The sequence below is a fragment of the Oryctolagus cuniculus genome, chromosome 5, assembly GCF_964237555.1.
Source record: "Oryctolagus cuniculus chromosome 5, mOryCun1.1, whole genome shotgun sequence".
Taxonomy (NCBI): domain Eukaryota; kingdom Metazoa; phylum Chordata; class Mammalia; order Lagomorpha; family Leporidae; genus Oryctolagus; species Oryctolagus cuniculus.
Genome location: NC_091436.1, coordinates 125,837,511 through 125,856,527, shown reverse-complemented (window position 1 = coordinate 125,856,527; position 19,017 = coordinate 125,837,511). Strand labels below are relative to the sequence as shown.

Sequence of the window (19,017 nt, the reverse complement as noted above, 5' to 3'; positions counted from 1 at the left end):
CGATGGGCGCCCTCCGGGGTGGATGCAAGGGTAGGAACTGCAGTCTTCATGCACGGTGGCCTTTCTGAGGGAGTCCGCTGGATCTGAGGCCCTCCTGTCATCTCTGTTGTCCTCTTTGTGAGCTGGGGGCCTAGGGGGTGGTGTGACCTGTAGATCTGAATCACTTAAGGCAGGGTCAGGCGACAGGGAGGGGGCTCTGCGGTACCCAGAGGGGGGTGTGTGTGAGAGTGTGTGTGTGTTGCAAGGTCCAGGCTCTGTCCTGTAGCAGCAAAGTGACAGGGGTGGCTTCAGACCAGGGATGTGGACAGCCCCCTTGGGAGAGTCTGGACAGCCAAACTCTCACTGTGTCTTCCCCATCCCCAGAAGCAGTTGGCCATTTGTGGGGGTTCTGGTGTACCCTCTCTCTGGGCACAGGAACTGCCTGGGTCCCCACTTTAGACCCTATCCCAGCCCCCCCCCACCCCCGCCTAACGTCTTCACCCGTACAACCCTGACCACTCAGCCCAAGGAACTTCGCGTCTTCCCTCCCCCGCCCTCTGGTCCAGCGTGACAGCGTGTGGCAGGGGTGGCAGGAGCAGCCACCCCCATCCACAGTCTTATCCCATAGAGTTCTCCAGGCTGCTGGCGGTGATGGACGATATGAAGTGGCTGGGATTCAGGACCCGCTGGCGGGCGGCTTCTCGGTTGGCACAGAGGGCCTGGCCAATGAGGTACTCGCTCTCCTGGGCTATATCTGACAGGCGCAAGTCGAACTCCAGGAGCGTCTTGTTGTCTAGGATGCCTTCCAGGAGCTGCTTGCCGCCATCCTGGGGGCGGGGTGGAAGGGAAGGGCCATTTGATGTCACTGCCTAGGGTCAGGTGCACGTGTGTTTACATACAGGCGTGGCTAAAACAAGGCTCATAAACGCTACTTCGCCTGTTCATGCAGCATGTGACGTGCGGATTCCAGTCCGCTCCAGGCAGGGTGGCCGGCACCTAATACACTGATTTCCCTACCCTGATGATGTGACACACATGGCTCTCTGGGTCAGCCAGGGACACACAGTTGTTGTGGCTGATGGGACGAGAAAGGGAAGTTTGGAGGGGTGGCTCCTGGGGAGTTGCCCTCCCTTTGAAAAGGGAACAAAAGAAAGAGGTCTCCCCTTTTCCGCCTCGTGGCCCGTCTGTGTGAGACGGCAGGGCTGGGGCAGCCACTTTGGGTCCATGGGAAGTGCACTGGAGAGCCCACGGCCAGAGAGCTGGGGACAGCAGAGCAGAGGGTGGCTTGAGCCAAGGGAGATTCTGCTTGTTCCTCTTCTGTAAGCCACTTCCTGGTTAAGCTTACTGTTACTGTAGCCAAGGGCACCCCCTATAGAGACAGTGTTGTGCAGGTGTGTGTGTGTGTGTGTGTGTGTGTGTGTGAGAGAGAGAGAGAGAGAGAGAGAGAGAGAGAGAGAGAGGCGGGGGGAGGCTTAATAGCAGAGGGTGGTCTCCCTGCTGCAGCCCCTCTGGATCGGGTGTGCCAGGCTCCATGTGAGAGCAGTTCATGTTGGGAGGCAGAAGCTGCACTTCTGTGGTTGTGCCAATAGTGTGTTATGGAGTCAACTTAATGAGTCACAGAAACATTTTTAAAAAACGGAATAGAGTAGACTCTAACGGAACCCCAGCCTATACCACAAGCAGTGAAAGTCTCAACAAGGCTGTGTTCATGCATGTGTTCCCTGGGTGTCATGGAAACTGCACTGCCTTCTCCAGGACTTGATCAAGCGAGTTTGAGGGGCTGGCGCTGTGGGGCAGAGGGCAAAGCTGCCACCTGTGACGCCGACATCCCATATGGGCATCAGTTGGAGCCCTGGCTGCTGCTGCTGCTGCTACTTCTTTTTTTAAAAAGACTTTAACAATTTATTTGAAAGGCAGAGTTACAGTGATGCAGAGAGAGAGAGAGAAAGTCTTCCACCCACTGGTTCACTCCCCAAATGGCAGCAATAGCTGGAGTTGGGCTGATCTGAAGCCAGGAGCCAGGAGCTTCTTCTGGGTCTCCCATGTGAGTGCAGGGGCCCAAAGAGTTGGGCCTCTTCTACTGCTTTTCCAGGCCATAGCAGAAAGCTGGATAGGAAGAGGAGTAGCTGGGACTTGAACCAGCACCCATATGTGATGCCAGCACTGCAGGTGGTGGCTTTACCTACTACACCACAGCGCCGCCCCTGCTCCACTTTCAATCCAGCTTCCTGCTGGTGCGCTTAGGAGAGCAGTGGAGAATGGCCCACATTCTTGAGCTCCTGCACCCATGTTAGGACCACTTGAAGAGTGAATCAGCAGATGGACTCTATCTCTCTCTCTTTCTACCTTCCAAATAAATACAATATTTTAAAAAAGCAAATATTGCATGCTAATCAAACTTTGTTTAAAATGAAGGGAAAATACTCATTTTACTAGATAACGGAGGAGGAAAGGAGAACTCTCGCACATTGGCATAGCTATACATCAACACAGTCTGTACGCATGCTTGATGCAGCATAGACAGGGAGTGTCTGCGTTCTTAACCCTGTCCCGCAAGTTCCCTAGGGCAGCTGGACTACACACCCCGCCCCGCCTCCACCTGCCCAGCGGCTCACCTGCCCGATGTGGTTGCAGGACAGGTTGAGGCTGGTGAGCGTGGTGTTGATGGTGAACACCTGGGAGAGGAGCGTGGCGGTGGGCTCAGAGAGCTCATTGCTCCCGAGGTGCAGCGTGGTGAGGCACTTGTTGGTCTGCAGGGCGTGGGCAATGGCCTGGCCGCCCTCATCCTCGATGCAGTTGAGGCGCAGGTTGAGGGAAATGAGGCTGGTATTGTGCGCCAGGGCGTGAGCCAGCGCCTGGGCACCAGGCCCGCGGATCTGATTGTTGGCCAGATTGAGCACACGCAGGCGGCTGTGCATCAGCAGCTTGGCGGCGCCACGTGCACCGCGGTCCCCGATGAGGTTGTGTGACAAGTCCAGCTCCTCAAGGACTGGGTGGTCCAGCAGGCCCCGAATTAGGATGCGTGCCTTGTCGTCATCCACTCTGCTGCGGGTCAGCCTGAAGATCTGCATGCAGAGAGAGAGGGGCTACAGCAGATGCTAGCCAGGGATAATCTTCCTGCCTGCCTATATTTAGAAAACACTTATTTACAGGGCCGGAGCTGTGGCATACCAGGTAAAGCCGCCGCCTGCAGTGCCGGCTATCCCATATGGGTGCTGGATCGAGTCCCGGCTTCTCTAATTCTGATCCAGCTTCCTGCTAATGTGCCTGGGAAAGCAGCAGCAGAAGATGGTCCAAGTCCTTGGGCCCCTGCACCCATGTCGGAGACCCAGAGGAAGCCCCTGGCTTCGGATTGGCCTAGCTCCAGCTGTTGTGGCCATCTGGGGAGTGAACCAGTGGATGGAAGACCTCTCTCTCTCTCTGCCTCTGCCTCTCTGTAATGCTGCCTTTCAAATAAATAAATAAATATTAAAAAAAAAACACTTATTTTGAGCAGGTGTTGTGGTGCAGTAGGTTAAGTTACTGCTTGGGGATGCCTGCATTCCACTTTGGAGGGCTGGTTTGAGTCCCAGCTGCTCTGCTTCTAATCCAGCTCCTTGCTAATTTGCACTCTTGGAGGTGGTGGATGATGGCTCAAGTACTTGGATCCCTGCTACCCACATGGCAGACCTGGATGGAGTTCCTGGCTCCTGGCTTTGGCCCCCTGAAGCCTTGGTTATTGCCAAGGAGTGAACTAATGGATGGAAGATCTCTCTCTCTCTCTAACTCTGGCTTTCAAATAAATAAATTAGTGGAAAAATTATTTGAGAGGCAAAGAGACAGAAAGAGAAAGCTCCTATCTACCGGTTCGCCCCCCAAATGTCTATGATGGTCCTGCTGCCTGACCAGGCTGGGCTAGGAGCTAGAACTCAATCCAGATCTCCCATGTAGGTGGCAGAATCCCAATTACGTGAGCCACCACCAGTGCCTCTTAGGGTCTGCATTAGCAAGAAGCTGGAGCCAGGAGCCAGAGCTGGGGATCAAACCCAGGTTCTGTGATGTAGGACACGGGCCTGCCCCTTTCCCACCTTTTGCAGGCAGATGAGGAAGTCAGCGGAGGCCTGAGGTTGTCTCACCTGGCTGGTGTTGGGTGAGGCAGGCCTACTCAGCCTGGCAGAGTGGTGCAGAATTGGTGGCAGGTAGCTGGGGAAAAGATCACTATTCACTGAGCAATTACGTGCTGGCTTGCTTCCAGAATGTTTTGCAACCATCAACTCTAACCCTCAGCACCGTGACAAAGTAGAACAAGTTCTTCCCATTTTGGAGAGAAGGAGAATGGAGGCTTGGAGCAGAGGATTTTGCCAGTCAGATCTGGGGAGGAAGTGGGGAGGGAGGGACACAGGAAATGAATGGGATGAAGGAAAGAAAGAAAGGGAGTAGGGCTGGCATTATGAATGTTATAGATGGGCAACCTCCGTTTCTCCTTCCCATTGGCTTGTTCTACTCCTCTGCCTCTCTGTAGCCTCCGGTCCTCCCTTTTCTTTTATTTTTTTAAAGATTTATTTATTTATTTATTTGAAAGTCAGAGTTACACAGAGAGAGGAGAGGCAGAGAGAAAGAGAGAGAGAGTTCTTCCATCCAATGGTTCACGCCCCAAATGGCCGCAACGCCGGGGCTGCACAGATCCGAAGCCAGGGGCCAGGAGTTTCTTCCGGGTCTCCCACGTGGATGCAAGGGACCAAGGACTTGGGCCATCTTTTACTGCTTTCCCAGGCCATAGCAAAGAGCTGAATCGGAAGTGGAGCAGTCGGGACTAGAACCGGCACCCGTATGAGATGCCAGCACTGCAGGTGACATTTTTTACCCACTACCGCCATAGCACTGGTCCCTATTTATTTATTTAATTTAAAAGGCAGATTTGCAGAGGGAGAGAGAGGTGTTCCATCTGCTAGTTCAGTCCCCAGATGGCCACAAAGGCCTGAGCTAGGCCAATCTGAAGCCAGGAGCCAGGAGCTTCTTCTGGGTCTCCCACGTGGGTGCAGGGGCCCAAGGATTTTGGCCATTTTCTACTGCTTTTCCAGGCCATAGAAGAGAGCTGGATCAGAAGTGGATCAGTGGGGACTGGAACCAGCACCCATATGGGATGCTGGTACTGCAGGCGGCAGCTTTACCCACTATGCCACAGCGCTGGCCCTGGGTTAACATCTCTTGGCCTCTTATCTTCTCATTGAATCTACCAGCATGGATCCAACATGGGATTAACCCTCCTATTTCCTGTGTGCTGTGCTCAAGCACCTGACATAGGGAAGAGGTCCCCTGCAGGGCTGGTGTGCATCACTAGAGCCACTGTGGGCTCTCGGTCAGTGTGCCTGTCCATTCCTCTGGCTGACATTCTCATCACCCACAGCAGTGGTCTCAACCTTTCTCAACCCTCTAAGACCTCAGGGGGCCTCCCAGCAGAGCCAGCTCTCAGTGAACTTTCTTTGTGTTTCCCATCCATGGAAGGGGAATCCCTCATTTTCCTGATAGCAAACACAGACCCACTGCCACCCTGCTTTCCCTCTCCCCCTGCCTGGGGCCATCTCGGTCCTAGATCCCACCCTTCCTGCCTTCTCAGAACTGTCCCTGATCTCCCTGCTATCACCAATCGCTTTCTTGCAGCTGGATGGAGCCTCGCCTTGGTGGCAAACACAAGCAAGTTAGAGAGAGAGACGAAAGAGAGAGAGAGGTTCCATCTGCTGGTTTACTCCCCAATTGGCCAGGGCTGGGCTGGGCCAAAGCCAAGAGCCAGAGACTTCACCTGGGTCTCTCACATGCATAGAAGGGGCCCAAGTACTTGGGCCATCTTCCACTGCTTTACCAGGGAGCTGGTTTGGAATTGGAGCAGCAGGAACTCAAACCAACACTCATATGGGATGCTGACATCGCAGGTGGCAGCTTAACCCACTGAGGCACAACACCGGCCCAACAGCCAAGTTCTTGAAAAAGCTGATCACAGTCACCACATCCCTTACTCTCCGCTTGCCCCATAAACTGTGGCTCCTGGCACTCCACGCAACGGCCCCCAGTGCAGGGACCTCTATCTTGCCAAATCAAGGAGGAACCATAGTCTGCTGCCTCCCAAGGTACACATGAACAGGAAGCTAGAATCAAGAGCCAGAGCCAGGCATTGAACTCAGGCACCCCATGATGGTGTGTGTGGGCATCCCAAGCAGTATCTTAACCACTAGGTCACGCGCCTGCTCCTGAGATTCAAATTTAACTGGGTGTCTTGCACTTCTATTTGCTAAATCTGGCGATCATATTCTAGCTGCAACTGTACATTTATATCATCGCTGATTAGCGCCATTCATCCCACCAGCTCGTCAGCTCCAGAGGCACAAATGGCATAATTTTGTGGCTTGTTGTGTCTTCAGCACCTAGGACAGGGCCTGGAATGCAGATGGTAGCTCCATGACTAATCTCAGGCTGCTGAGATGGGGGGCAGTGCCTTGTTTAGGTCAGCAGCCCCAGAACTTGCTGGCTCGGTGCAGGATGCATTAAACACACACACACACACACACACACACACACACACACACCTCTGTCAGTGAGGAAGGTGATGGGAGAAAGAAGATGGCAATGGAGGGAATCCCAGAGATGCTGAGAAGGGACTGAAGGGCAGCTGGGGGCCAACGGTACCTTGAGGGTGTGGCACGCCTTGATGGTGGCTGCCAAGGATTGGCAGTCATGGTAGGTGAAGAGGAAGAGGTTCCACTCAAAGTTCATGCCACAGTCCTTGACCCCGTATACCAAGTCCAACTCCTCCAGGTGGCTCAGGCCAGCCACCAGCTCCCCCAGCTGGTAGTGGTCCATGACGGGTTCCTCCGTCTCTCCCTCGCTGCCTGAGTCCGACTGGTCCCCAGTGCGAGGCGGGAGCGGGAGCCGCACAGGCGGCAGGAACTGATCCACCTGGATCCTGCGCACGTAGTTGCGGCAGAGCGGCAGCAGGTCGAGGATCACGGCCGGGTCCGTGGTGCCTGGGATGAAGTGCTTCAGGAGGCTCTCCAGGTACCGCTCGAAGAACATGCGCTTCCAGCTGCCGCCGTGCTTGGCCACGTGGCACACCGGCCAGCGCTGCATGCAACAGCGCTGCCAGTAGCTCTCGTGGTCGATGAGGTTAGCGGTCACAGCGAGTGGCAGGTCAGGGGACAGGTGGCTCAGGACCTTCTGCTGGTGCTCCGGGAGCAGCTGCTTCAGGATCGGGTTATCTTTGGGAACAGAGGGAGGAGATGGGGGCTCACACAGCGCCCTGGGCTGCACCTGTCTGGGGTCACTGAGGAGAGGGAAGGTCCTCCTGTACCCCCCGGGGAGTTCCTGTCTGAGAACTCAGCCAGCTTCTGCTCTCAGGGAGCCCCAGGCTGAAGAGGGGACATGGCCCCTGGCTTTGGGGTGCTCCCTGCCTGATGGTGGACAGATCGGTGTCTGGTTTCAGGGAGCTCCCAGTCTGAGACGCGGGACCAATGGTCAGTTATCAGCTAGTCTGATGGAGGAGACGACCTCAGACCTGGGAGGCTCCCAATCTAATTTGATCTCTTTGTTCAAAATAATTATTTTTGTGAGTACCTACCATGCACAGGACACTATTGCTAGAGCTCTAAGAATGAAAAAAAAAAAAACAAAAAACAAAACGGAGAGTCTCCTTCCAAGTTTTTTCATTCTAGTGAGGAGGGAGGCAGACAACAAACAAGCAAAAAAGAACCCTGCTGTGGGGGCCGGCACTGTGGCTTAGTGGGTAAGGCTGCTGTCTGCAGTGCCAACATCCCACGTGGGCGCTGGTTCGTGTCCTGGCTGCTCCCCTTCCAATCCAGCTCTCTGCTATGGCCTGGGAAAGCAGTGGACGTTGGCCCAAGTGCTTGTGCCCCTGCACCTGCGTGGGAGACCTAGAAAAAACTCCTGGCTCTTGGTGTTGGCTTGGCCCCAGCTAGCTGAGGGCATCAGCATGGAGGGTGCAGTGGGCTCTGGCAGTGGGCATGGCAGGAGGAGCTGTCTTGGCCCTGAGCGGAAGGGAAGTGTGGAGTGGGTCTGAGGATGTCCCTGGTGCCGGCTGCTGAGGCCTCGGCGCCGGGCCGTCCCCACCCACCTGCCCCAGCCCTGGTGGGCTCCTCCCACTGAGCAGGGACACTCACTGTGGAAGTTCCTGACGATGTGCTGGATGCAGAGCTCCGTGAGGAGAGGCACGATGGCCAGTGTCCACTCAGCATCTTCAGCAATGACCCGGCGCATGCGACGGAAATTGGGAGCCTTGGACTTGGCAGGGAGGGTCATGGCTAAGGGCTTTGAGGCCTGGGGCGTGGAGGGTAGAGGTTGGTCGGCGGCGGAGTGCCGCTCCTGGGTGGAGACAGAGGACTGGCTGGAGCCTAGCGTCGTGGGGTCCTGCATGCTGGCGGCTGGCAGGGTAGAGGCAGGAAGCCCCTCGCTGACCTTGTGACAGGAAGCGTCTCAGACCCCTGGGTCCTTGATGCAAGCGGGGACCTGCAGCAAGGGGAAGACAGCAGAGGTGCTACTTTGCAGGATGTCAGTGGGCATTTGCCAAGAGAGGTAGTATGGAGTGGTGCTCAGGGGAGCAGGTCCAAGTGCAAATCCCACCGACTCGCTGTGTGGCCCTGGACGAATTACTGAGCCTCTCTGAATGTCAGATGCTGCCTCTGTGAAGTAAGGGTAATAATTAGCAGGGGTGGAGGAGTGGATGTGAATAAAAAAAGCAGCCAAAGATGCACAGTGTGTTTTCTATATGGACACATGAAACCGTAGCAAGGAGCCGTCAGCTTTTTTCGATAGTAATAAACTGAACAGCAAATCACCATCATTGCTGTGTGCCAGATGCTCTCTTTTTCCTGTTTAGAAATGTCTTTACTTTCATTTTATTTGAAAGGCAGAGAAACACACATACACAGAGAGTGACAGACAGGAAGAGGTCTTTCATCCACTGGTTCACTCCCCCAAATGCCTACAACAGTCAGGGCTGGGCCGGGCTGAAGCCAGGAGCCCAAAACTCAATCTGGATCTCCCTTATGGGTGGCAGAGACCCAAGTCCCTGGGCCGTTGCCTGCTGCCTCCCAGGGCGTGCATTGGTAGGCAGCTGGGTCCTAAGTGGAGTAGCCAGGACTTTAGCTCAATACTCGATGCGGGCTTCCCAAGCATCGTCTTAGCCGCTGTGCTGAACACCTGCCTCCCCCTCCTGGAAGCGCCCTAGAGTTCTTTTTGCATATCTTTCATCTTCACAAGAGTTTTTTTTTTTTTTTAAAGATTTATTTATTTGAAAGCTAGAGTTACAGAGAGAGAGAGAGAGAGAGAGAGAGAGAGAGAGGTCTTCCATCTGCTGGTTCACTCCCCAGATGGCCGCAACAGCTGGAGTTGTGTTGATCCAAAGCCAGGAGCCAGGAGCTTCTTCTGGGTCTCCCACGCGGGTGCAGGGGCCAAAGGATTTGCGCCATTCTCTACTGCTTTCCCAGGCCACCAGCAGGGAGCTGGATCTGAAGTGGAGCAGCCAGGACTTGAACTGGTGCCCATATGAGATGCCGGTGCTTCAGGCCAGGGCTTTAACCCTCTGCGCCACAGCGCCGCCCTCACAAGAGTGTTTTTTTTTTTTTTTTTTTTTTTTTTTTAAAGGCAGGTGCTCATAATGTTCCCACTTTTCTTTTTTTTTTTTTTTTTTTTTTTTTTTTTTTTTTTTTTTTTTTGACAGGCAGAGTGGACAGTGAGAGAGAGAGACAGAGAGAAAGGTCTTCCTTTGCCGCTGGTTCACCCTCCAATGGCCGCCGCTGCAGCCGGCGCACCGCGCTGATCCTGGCAGGAGCCAGGAGCCAGGTGCTTTTCCTGGTCTCCCATGGGGTGCAGGGCCCAAGCACCTGGGCCATCCTCCACTGCACTCCCTGGCCATAGCAGAGAGCTGGCCTGGAAGAGGGGCAACCGGGACAGAATCCGGCGCCCCAACCGGGACTAGAACCCGGTGTGCCGGCGCCGCAAGGTGGAGGATTAGCCTATTGAGCCACGGCGCCGGCTCATGTTCCCACTTTTCTAACATGAAAGTGAAGCATGAGAAGTTACTTGGCTCGCCCAATATCACATAGCTTATAAGCAACAAGTGTTGATTTAAACAGTCTACCAAGTTCATACTCTGAATCCTACATTGTACTGTCCTCCCGAGTACAGGGAATGTCCAAAAGACAGAGGGACTAATAAAAAATAAAGGCCCATTCGGCTCAAGACAGTTCCCTACACCAGGCGCTTCACAGAACAGTGACCGCCTGAGCTGGAGGACCAGGTTGAGAACAGCACTGACCAATGCAAATATAACGCAAGCCACATATGCTATTTAAAATGAGCTCATGCCCATATTAAAAGAGCAACAAGTGGAATTAATCTTATATTTCATCCAATATGTCCCAAACATTGTCATCTAACTATGCAATCTATATAAAAATGGTTGTGGTGTTTTGCATAGATGCTTTCTTACTAAGGCTGCAAATTCTGATGGCTCAGTGGGCACACGGACCTGTGGGTTTCCACGGGGGCAGGGCAGGCTGAGAGAGCCAGGGGAAGGGAAGCCAGACCCGCGCCCTGCCCCAGGGGGCCCGCACCTGCCTTTCCTCGGGCTGCTGAGGGCGCCAGCGCTGGGCGCCCACCTTCCTTCTCCCCAGCCCAGTCTTCTCTCGTGCTGCCAGCCTCCTGGCACTCCAGACAGCAGTGGGCAGGCGTGGGAGGCGAGAAGGCAGCTAAATTTGGGGCTGAACACAGAAGACAGAAGATGTGTCTGGGTCTAGGGACGCCCCCAGTCCCGCTTGCCCATTCCTGGACCCTTGCCTTAGACGCCTCCACCCTGAGACGGGGAGAGGGGGCTGAAGCATGGGGCTCCTCCTCCAGGCACTTCCCCCCTGGCTCGCGTCCTGCTCCGTGCTCCCGGTGGTGGCCAGTGGGAAGGAGCACTCTGAAGCAGCAGAGGCATCTTTGGCAGAGGAATGGACCAGATGGTGCTCCCCAGCCCGCCAGGATCCCAAGGAGGAAAAGCTTGGCTGATGGGAGGGAGGTGAGGGGAGGGGGGACAGGGCAGGGAGGACTTCTAACTATTGTGACACCTCTCATGCAAATGAGATGCAAATCCACAATCAGAATTGTGAGATAACCAGCCTGTTTTTTTGATGAATACCCCTTGGACAGCAGTGCTGAAAGGGGAGCTGTTAGAAGCCCATCAGCTGGGGCCTGTGCTGTGGGGCAGCAGGTTAAAGTCCCAGCCTGCAGCCCCAGCATCCCATGTGGGTACCAGTTCTTTTAAAAATTCTTTTTTAAGGCCGGCACTGTGGCTCACATGGCTAATCCTCCGCCTGCAGCGCTGGCATCCCATATGGGCACTGGGTTCTAGTCCTGGTTACTCCTCTTCCAGTCCAGCTCTCTGCTGTGGCCCGGGAGGGCAGTGGAGGATGGCCCAAGTGCTTGGGCCCCTGTACCTGCATGGGAGACCAAGAAGAAGCACCTGGCTCCTGGCTTCGGATCAGTGCAGTGCACCGGCTGTAGCGGCCATTTGGGGAGTGAGCCAATGGAAGGAAGACCTTCCCTCTGTCTCTCTCTCTCACTGTCTGTAACTCTACCCATCTAATAAATAAAAAAAAATTTTTTTTAATTTTTTTAGAAAAGATTTATTTATTTATTTGAAAGTTAGAGTTACACAGAGAGAGGAGAGGCAGAGAGAGAGAGATAGAGAGAGAGAAAGAGAGAGAGGTCTTCCATCCTCTGGTTCACTCCCCAGATGGCCACAACAGCCGGAGCTGCACACATCCGAAGCCAGGAGCCAAGAGCTTCCTCAGGGTCTCCTACATGGGTGCTGGGGCCCAAGGACTTGGGCCATCTTCCACTACTTTCCCAGGTACATTAGCAGGGAACTGGATTGCAAGTGGAACAGCCAGGACTCAAACCAGCACCCATATGGGATGCCGGCACTGCAGGCGGTGGCTTTACCCGCTACACCACAGTGCCAGCCCCAATAAAAAGAATCTTAAAAAAAAAAAAAAAAAGAAAAGAAAAGAAGCCCATCAGCTGACTGCATTTCTGACTTTGCCTGTTACTTGCTTTGTGACCTTGGCCAAGTTACCTAACCTATCTGAGCTTGTTTTCCTTATTTGTAAAAGGGGCTGATAAGAGCTGCTATGTGGGCTGTGGTGAGTCCTCTGAGATAGTGATTCACACTGAGGGTATTTGGAGAGGGCTCTGATGGGGTGAGTGCAGGATGCAGGCATTGTGTGTGTGTGTGTGTGGGGGGGCGATCTGCTGCTGGGGACACCGCGCCCTGGAGACCTGCCTCTTGAGCGCTGACCCGAGGTGGTGTCTCTGAGTGCACGCAAGGTTCCAAGGCCCCTTTCTGCCTCCAGGGGAGAGGTGAAGTTCAAGGGGGCGAGGTGGTATTGGGGGCTTGATGGACAACAGGGTGGAGGCAGCTGAAGGGGGCCAGAGGCAACAGGCAGCCCTGTTCCTGCTAGCCGTGCATCTGGGTTTCCCAGTCCTCCAACGTTGTTAGTCCCGAGCCCAGCTGTATTCCTGGGCACCCATGGGCCACACTCAGAGGGGAGTGGGGCCAGGCTTGGCAGGGGAGCCCCTGGGTACTGGCGGGCAACGCCCTGGACCTGGGGCTTCCAGCAGTGCCCACCCCGTCCTGGCAGGCAGTTCTTTCCCCTTCATCCTGGGAGTCTGTATTTTGGGAAGCTCCACCTGGGGCAGGCAGGAAGCCCTCTGAAATGGGGTGGCCCTGGGCCCGCTGCCTAGTACCTCACTCTCGGGACCTGGTGGTTCTGCCTAAGGTCTGGCCCGAGTCGCTCTTGCTGCTGTTTTGTGCCTGCAGCTTGCACAGCAGGACCCATCTGAGGGCAGAGCCTTGTTCCACATGGCTGCTGTGCACACGGCCGATAAAGGAAGCAGCTTCTGCTGCCCTTGGATGTTTCTGCATGAGGTCTGAGACCATTTGCAAGGCAAATGTTGAAAACGCTACCCGCAAAATAAGGCCAGCGTTCATTACTGCTGACTTTTACAAAACAGATATTCTTACACTTATTTATTTGAAAGACAGAGAGGGAGAGGGAGGGAGGGAAAGGGAAAGGGAGAGGAGGAGAGGGAGAGGGAGAGGGAGGGAGGGAGGGAGGGAGAGAGAGAGAGAGAGAGAGAGAGATCTCCATCAGCTGGTTCATTCCTAAGGCTATCAGCTGGTGCTGGGCCAAGCCAAAGCCAGTTGCCAGGAATTCACTCAATCTGGCTCACATGGTAGCCACTACCTGCCGCCTCCCAAGGTGCACATGAGCAGGGAGCTGGAATCTGGAGGGAAGCTGCGACTCACATCCAGGCCCCGTGACATGGGCTGCGGGCATTCCAAGTGATGGCCTAACTGCTGAGCTCCTTAAAAATAGATATTGCAGGGGCCAGCGCTGTGGCATAGTGGGTAAAGCCGCCACCTGCAGTGCCTGCATCCCATATGGGCGCCAGTTCCACACCTAGCTGTGTCACTTCTGATCCAGTTCTCTGCTGTGGCCTGAGAAAGCAGTAGAAGATGGCCCAAGTCTGTGGGCCCCTACACCCGTGTGGGAGACCCGGAGGAAGCTCCTGGCTCCTGGTTTCAGCTCCAGCCATTGCGACCATCTGGGGAATGAACCAGTGGATGGAAGACCTCTCTCTCTCTCTCTCTGCCTTTCCTTCTCTCTCTGTGTAACTCTGACTTTCAAATAAGTAAAAATAGATCTTTTAAAAAATAGATATTGCAAAAAATATTTTTGGCAGGCAAACTATCAGCAAACACAGAGGATTCTTCTACAGATTTGAGTTCCAATTTTTTAAAATCTGTTTTACAAAATGAGTAAAATTCCGAAACAAAACAAGGAGCACAATGAACTCTTCACCTCCCAGTCATCCACATTATAAAGATGGCGCACACGGGGGGGGGGGGGCGGGGGGCTGTCCCTGGGCAGGCGGGCGCCTGGTCGCTGCCCTCGGCGACCCTGCCTGCCCACCTGGCACCATTCCCCGTACTCTATTTCGAGAAGTCTCTGTGGGGGGAGGGGGGCTGCCCACCCCTCCCGGGCTCAGCCTCACTCCTGTTGATGGCTCCAGCTCTCACCTCTCCTCTGAGTTTCACCCGGGGCCCCTCCAACGCGATCCAGCGAGGTGATGTCCCAGAAGCAGCAGCCATGGAGTCCCCGGGGTCCTGCCAGATCCCTCCCGCCCTGGCAGCCTCTCCCGCCTTTGCTTTCTTGCTGCTGCCCGGCTCGCGGCCTCTCCACTGCCCACACCACAGCCTCCACTGTTCGGAGCGGCTCTCTTACATCTGGGCCTCTTCCAGCCGCCAGCACAGGCCTGTCTGTCTGTCCCTGTTCACCCCCACCCAGTGGGTCAAGCCGGGCTTGAGCGGACGCTGTGCTAGCAATAAACCCCTCTTTGCACGGGGCGCTCTGCCTGCCTGTGCCCAGGCTGCTGTCCCTCCTCCTGGGAGGGCGAGATTCACCCGGTTCTCCTGAGTCTGAGCTGAACCCCACTGCCCCAACCTTTCTTGGCTACCCCTCCCTCCCCCACCCCGTCCCCTCCACCGGCCTTCCCTTTGTCCAACCCCAAGTCTGCAGCAGCTGTGTCACTTGGGGAATCTGATTCGCCACGCTCCCCACCCCCACCCTACACCGTGCGCTCCTGGCGGTGCGGGCGCGGTCTCCTACTCTTGTCCCTCTGTGGTCCCTTTGGGCCAGGTGGCTCGCTGGCAGGCGCTCGGGGCTGGCCCCTGGCATCTGAGAATCCCATCTGTAGGTTCTGGCCAAGGAGGGCGTCCCGCTGTCAGAGTGATCTGCGCAGGGGCGGCTTCCTGAGCGAATCACAGTCCTTCCTGGGCCCCTCCAAGGGGAGGCAGGCAGAGGACGCGTCCTCGAAGGATGTGCCTGCCCTGCCTCAGGAGCCGCGCGCAGCTAGGAAGCCTGGTGCTGAGCCGGAGAAGCGACCGCCGGGCGGGCGGCAACAGCACCTGGGACATTCAACCCCTGGGTCCCGGTCCCTGAGGCCCCTCAGCCGCACCTCCAGCTCCCAGACCTAGGGAGCCTGCCTTTTTGATAGGCTCCCAGTTCGAGGAATGAAATCGTGGGAAAAATTCGAAATGAGCAGATAAAAGCGCTCAAGGGGACAGTGAGGGAAGGGCCCGGGGCCCGGGTTGTTACTCGCAGGGTTGCAGGGCCTCACGTCTCACTCCCACCGCCTCTGCCTCCCCTGAGCTGAGCGCACGGCCCATCTTCCCGGGGCCTCGGGCAGTATCAGCAGCCTAGCAACCGTCCAGCGCTTAGCAGGTCCCTGGTCCTTTCCCAACCTTTCTCTCCCTTGAGTCTTGAGCACCCTACCTTGGAGGCAGGGCAGGCTCCCTATCCCTGGCCAGAACGGGAGACCAGGACAGGAAGTGATGGCCTGGCGTAGGAGGGCTATTAACAGCACATACGTAATGGGCATTGATAATAAGAGGGACACACACATGCACACAATCTACATGGCAGTGTGAATGCATTCAGAACTTGGAAGGCAAAATTAGGAAGGCGCCAGGGGAATGTACCCCGGAGACGGGCGAGGGTGGGAGGGGCCGGAGATGACTCCTCCCCCTTCCAAGTCCGCCTTCATCTGGCTGCACACTCACTGGCTGCAGGTGAGGGTGGTGGGAGGTCGCACCTGCAGGGGAGCGCCTGCTCGGTTGGCTGGGGGCCCAGGGGCACCCAGAAATTTCCTCAAGAGCCCACAGAAGGCAGTTCCAGAAGTGGCGGAGGGGACTGGGACAGGAATCCTCCCCGACACAGCAGAGAGGCGGGTCGGTGGTGGGGGCCGCTGGGAGTGAGTGCCTTCTGCGAGCCGGCCTTGTGTCCCCATCTAAGGCTCCCTTTGGCCTTGGAGGGGGAGAGTGGCAGAGTGAGGACCTGCGCAGTGGACTTCCACCTCCCTGGGGCCTGCCTCACTGGCCTGTGGGTTTCACCCAGCCATGTCTCCAGCGTCACCCAAGGCCAACCCAGGAGCATGGTACCTGGGGAAAGGCCCGGCTTTCTTCCCTATTCTGTCTCCAGGACCAGAGTCCAGAGTCCTGAAGTCGTAATCAGAGGACAAAGTCCACAGCAGTTCCCAAGTCAAACCGTTCACAGGGTTAGGTGTTAGGGTATGCTTTCTCTGTGTGCCCAAGCACAGGTAGTAAAAAGAGCTGAGCACCCCTGGATGGCCAAGGTGGTCTTCATTTTTGCGTCTGCTGGTGGGTGCTCTGGGAGGCACATTGTTGGCGACATACGGCTGTGATTTATTGAGCTCCAGGTCCTCAACAGCAAGGCCACAGCAGGAGGCAGTACAGCGGCTGCTTGGGTACTCAGGATTTGTACTGTCTGGGGTCAAGTTTCCACTCTGCTCTCTAGTACCTGTGAGGTTTTGGGCAGGTCCTTTAACCCCGCTAAGTCTCAGTTTCGTTGTCTGTAGAATGGGAATGATAACTGATAGTGTCCACTTCTTGGGGCTAGCCAGATCAGAGCAGCTAAGGTGCGTGAGATACTTCATACAATGTTGGGGCCATTGCCAGGATTCAAAATATGTGCTACATACAAGGGACTTCAAAAAGTGTGTGTAAAAGGGCCCATCGTGTGGCGCAGTGGGTTGAGCTGCTGCCTGTGATGTCAGCATCCTTTGTGGGTGTTGGTTCAAGTCCTAGCTCTTGCACTTCTGACCCAGCTCCCTGCTAATGAGCCTGGGAAGGCAGCAGAAGATGGTCCAAGTGGTTGGGCCCCTGCACCCACGTGGGAGATCCAGATGGAGTTCCTGGCTCCTGGCTTTAGCCTGGTCCAGCCCCGGCCACTGTTGTGATCATTTTGGGAGTGAACCAGTGGTCAAAAGATCTCTCCCTCTCTGTAACTCTTCCTTTCAAATAAATAAAAAACTCTTTAAAAGGACATATAAAAATGGAATTAAAGGGGCCAGTGCTGTGGCGTAGCAGGTAAAGCCACCGCCTGCCGTGCCAGCATCCCAAATAGGCACCAGTTTGAGTCCTGTCTGCTTCACTTTCAATCCAGCTCTCTGCTGTGGCCTGGGAAAGCAGTAGAAGATGGCCCAAGTCCCTGGGCTCCTGCACCTTCGTGGGAGACTTGGAAGAAGCTCCTGGCTCCTGGCTTCAGATTGGTGCAGCTCCAGCCATTGCAGTCAACTGGGGGAGTGAACCAGCAAATGGAAGACCTCTCTTTCTTTGCCTCTCCTTCTCTCTCTGTGTAACTCTGACTTTCATATAAACAAATCTTTTAAGAAATGGAGTTAAAAGATAATTTTGGGGCCGGTATTGTAGCACAGTGGGTTGATCCACTGCTTATAACATTGGCATTCCATGTCAGAGCACTGGTTTGAGTCCTGGCTGCTCTAATTTCTACCTAGCTCCCTGTTCACGCACCTGGGAAGGAAGTGGAGGATGGCCCAAGTACTTGCCATCTACATGGGAGATGAAGTTCCAGGCTCCTGGCTTTTGCCTGGCCCACACCTGGATATAGTGGGTGTTTGGGGAGTAAACCAGCAGATGGAAGACCCTCTTCTTCTCTGTCTCTCCACCTTTCAAATAAATAAATAAATTTTTAAAAAGTGATGTTTCTCTTGGTGCAAAAAATTTTGAAATCCATGCACAATTTTTTCATCATATGCATTTCTGGGAACTTTTTGAAGAGCTTTGTAGTATGACAAAGATGTTGGATGCCTTCCCTTCAAAGTTTATTGCATCCTTACATTTATTCTTGAGGAGTATTATCATGACACTATTATGCCCATTTCACAGACGAGGAAACTGAGGCTTAGAAAGTTACCCAGGGTTGCTCCCTACAGTGCTGACCTAAATGGCATGGATGCCTCCTCCCACTCGCTGCTGGGCACAGGGGAGGGCACCGGGGAGTCCACAGTGAGGCCCTGGCCTGTGTTCCCCGGCTGCAGAGCTGTGCTCTCCCACTCACGGCTCATGCCGGGCCCTCCGTGCACCTCACAGGTCTTGGATTCAATGCCTGAGTGTCTAACACACCCCTTCCTCACTTACACACCTTCTCCAGGCTGAACTTCACCCTGTGGGCCGAAGCTCCTCCCACCTGCCCAAATGTGGGGGGCCGCCCCCTCCCCTTCCTGCCCATCACAGTCCTGGCCCTTGACTATCCCCATCCTGGGGACACTTCCCCCTGAGCTGTGCCAGCCTGGATGGCCTGCCTGACAGACTAAGCCCCACCCCCACCCCACCCCTTGCCTGCTTAGCCAGCTCCTCCCACCTCCACCCCAGCACCCTCAGCAGACAGCTGGACCCTGGGCTTCTGTCTACACCTGCCTTGATCTCGTGCCTGTCACATCCTGCGGTGGGCAGTTCACTCCCACGTCAGGGATCTTAGTGTACAGCATCGTAAGAGGGGTGAACGTTTCTCTGATGGAGCAGGGGTCCACCCCAGCGGCCTTGGGCCCAGCCAGGCTGCACTTGTCCTCCCACTCCTGCCCACTTAGTCCTGTTGCTCCTCACCCATCCATTACCTTCAGCTCAGAACTCCCAGCAGGGACGCTCACGTCCAAAGGCCAGCGGGGCCCTCCCTCCACTACCTGGGGTGAGCGGGCTTCCAGCCCTGCGGGAGGAATCCCAGCCTTGGACGGGGGCGGGGTGGGGTTCAGGACTGCTCCTCACCACCTAGCCCACGGGCCACTCGCCCCCTCCTCCTTCCCAGACACTTGAGGACGAAGGCTGGGGGGCGAGGGAGGCACGGGTTTGCCTGGAGTGGGTGAGGGGCTCCGGGGGGTACAGACCGGCCCTTCTGCGACGCGGGAGATATGCGGAGCCATGGCGATGGCCGCCTACCTGCTTCAGGCCAACGTGGGCGAGGGTTGACAGGGAAACCCCAGGTGGGGATGTGGGGAGACGGCCGCTGCAGCTCCGGGCGCCGTCGTTAGGGACGCCTGCGTTGCCAGGGGCGGGACTGGGTGAGGCGGGGCCGTCCCGCGAGGCTGCGCTCCCCGGTGCGCAGGCGGCCTCTGCAGGCTGGGAACTGT

At 55.6% G+C, this 19,017-nt stretch overlaps 1 protein-coding gene across 4 annotated transcripts; it reads right to left on the bottom strand.

Moving 5' to 3' along the window:
• Positions 1–81: 81 nt before the first annotated feature.
• Positions 82–18,959, bottom strand: TCTE1 (t-complex-associated-testis-expressed 1). 4 transcript variants are annotated; one of them, XM_070074047.1, is made up of 6 exons: positions 18,827–18,937; positions 10,581–10,727; positions 8,127–8,472; positions 6,640–7,208; positions 2,595–3,044; positions 82–806 (listed from the first exon to the last, which is right to left on the bottom strand). In XM_070074047.1, the coding sequence occupies exons 3-6, from the start codon at positions 8,377–8,379 to the stop codon at positions 597–599; spliced, it is 1,482 nt and encodes a 493-aa protein (XP_069930148.1). In that variant the 5' UTR covers positions 8,380–8,472; positions 10,581–10,727; positions 18,827–18,937; the 3' UTR covers positions 82–596. The 4 variants fall into 4 exon arrangements, with proteins under 4 accessions (XP_069930148.1, XP_069930150.1, XP_008261201.2 ...); XM_070074049.1 differs by lacking the exon at positions 18,827–18,937 and adding an exon at positions 10,804–11,508; XM_008262979.4 differs by lacking the exon at positions 10,581–10,727 and having other exon boundaries at positions 18,827–18,959.
• Between the last annotated feature and the right edge of the window lie 58 nt (positions 18,960–19,017).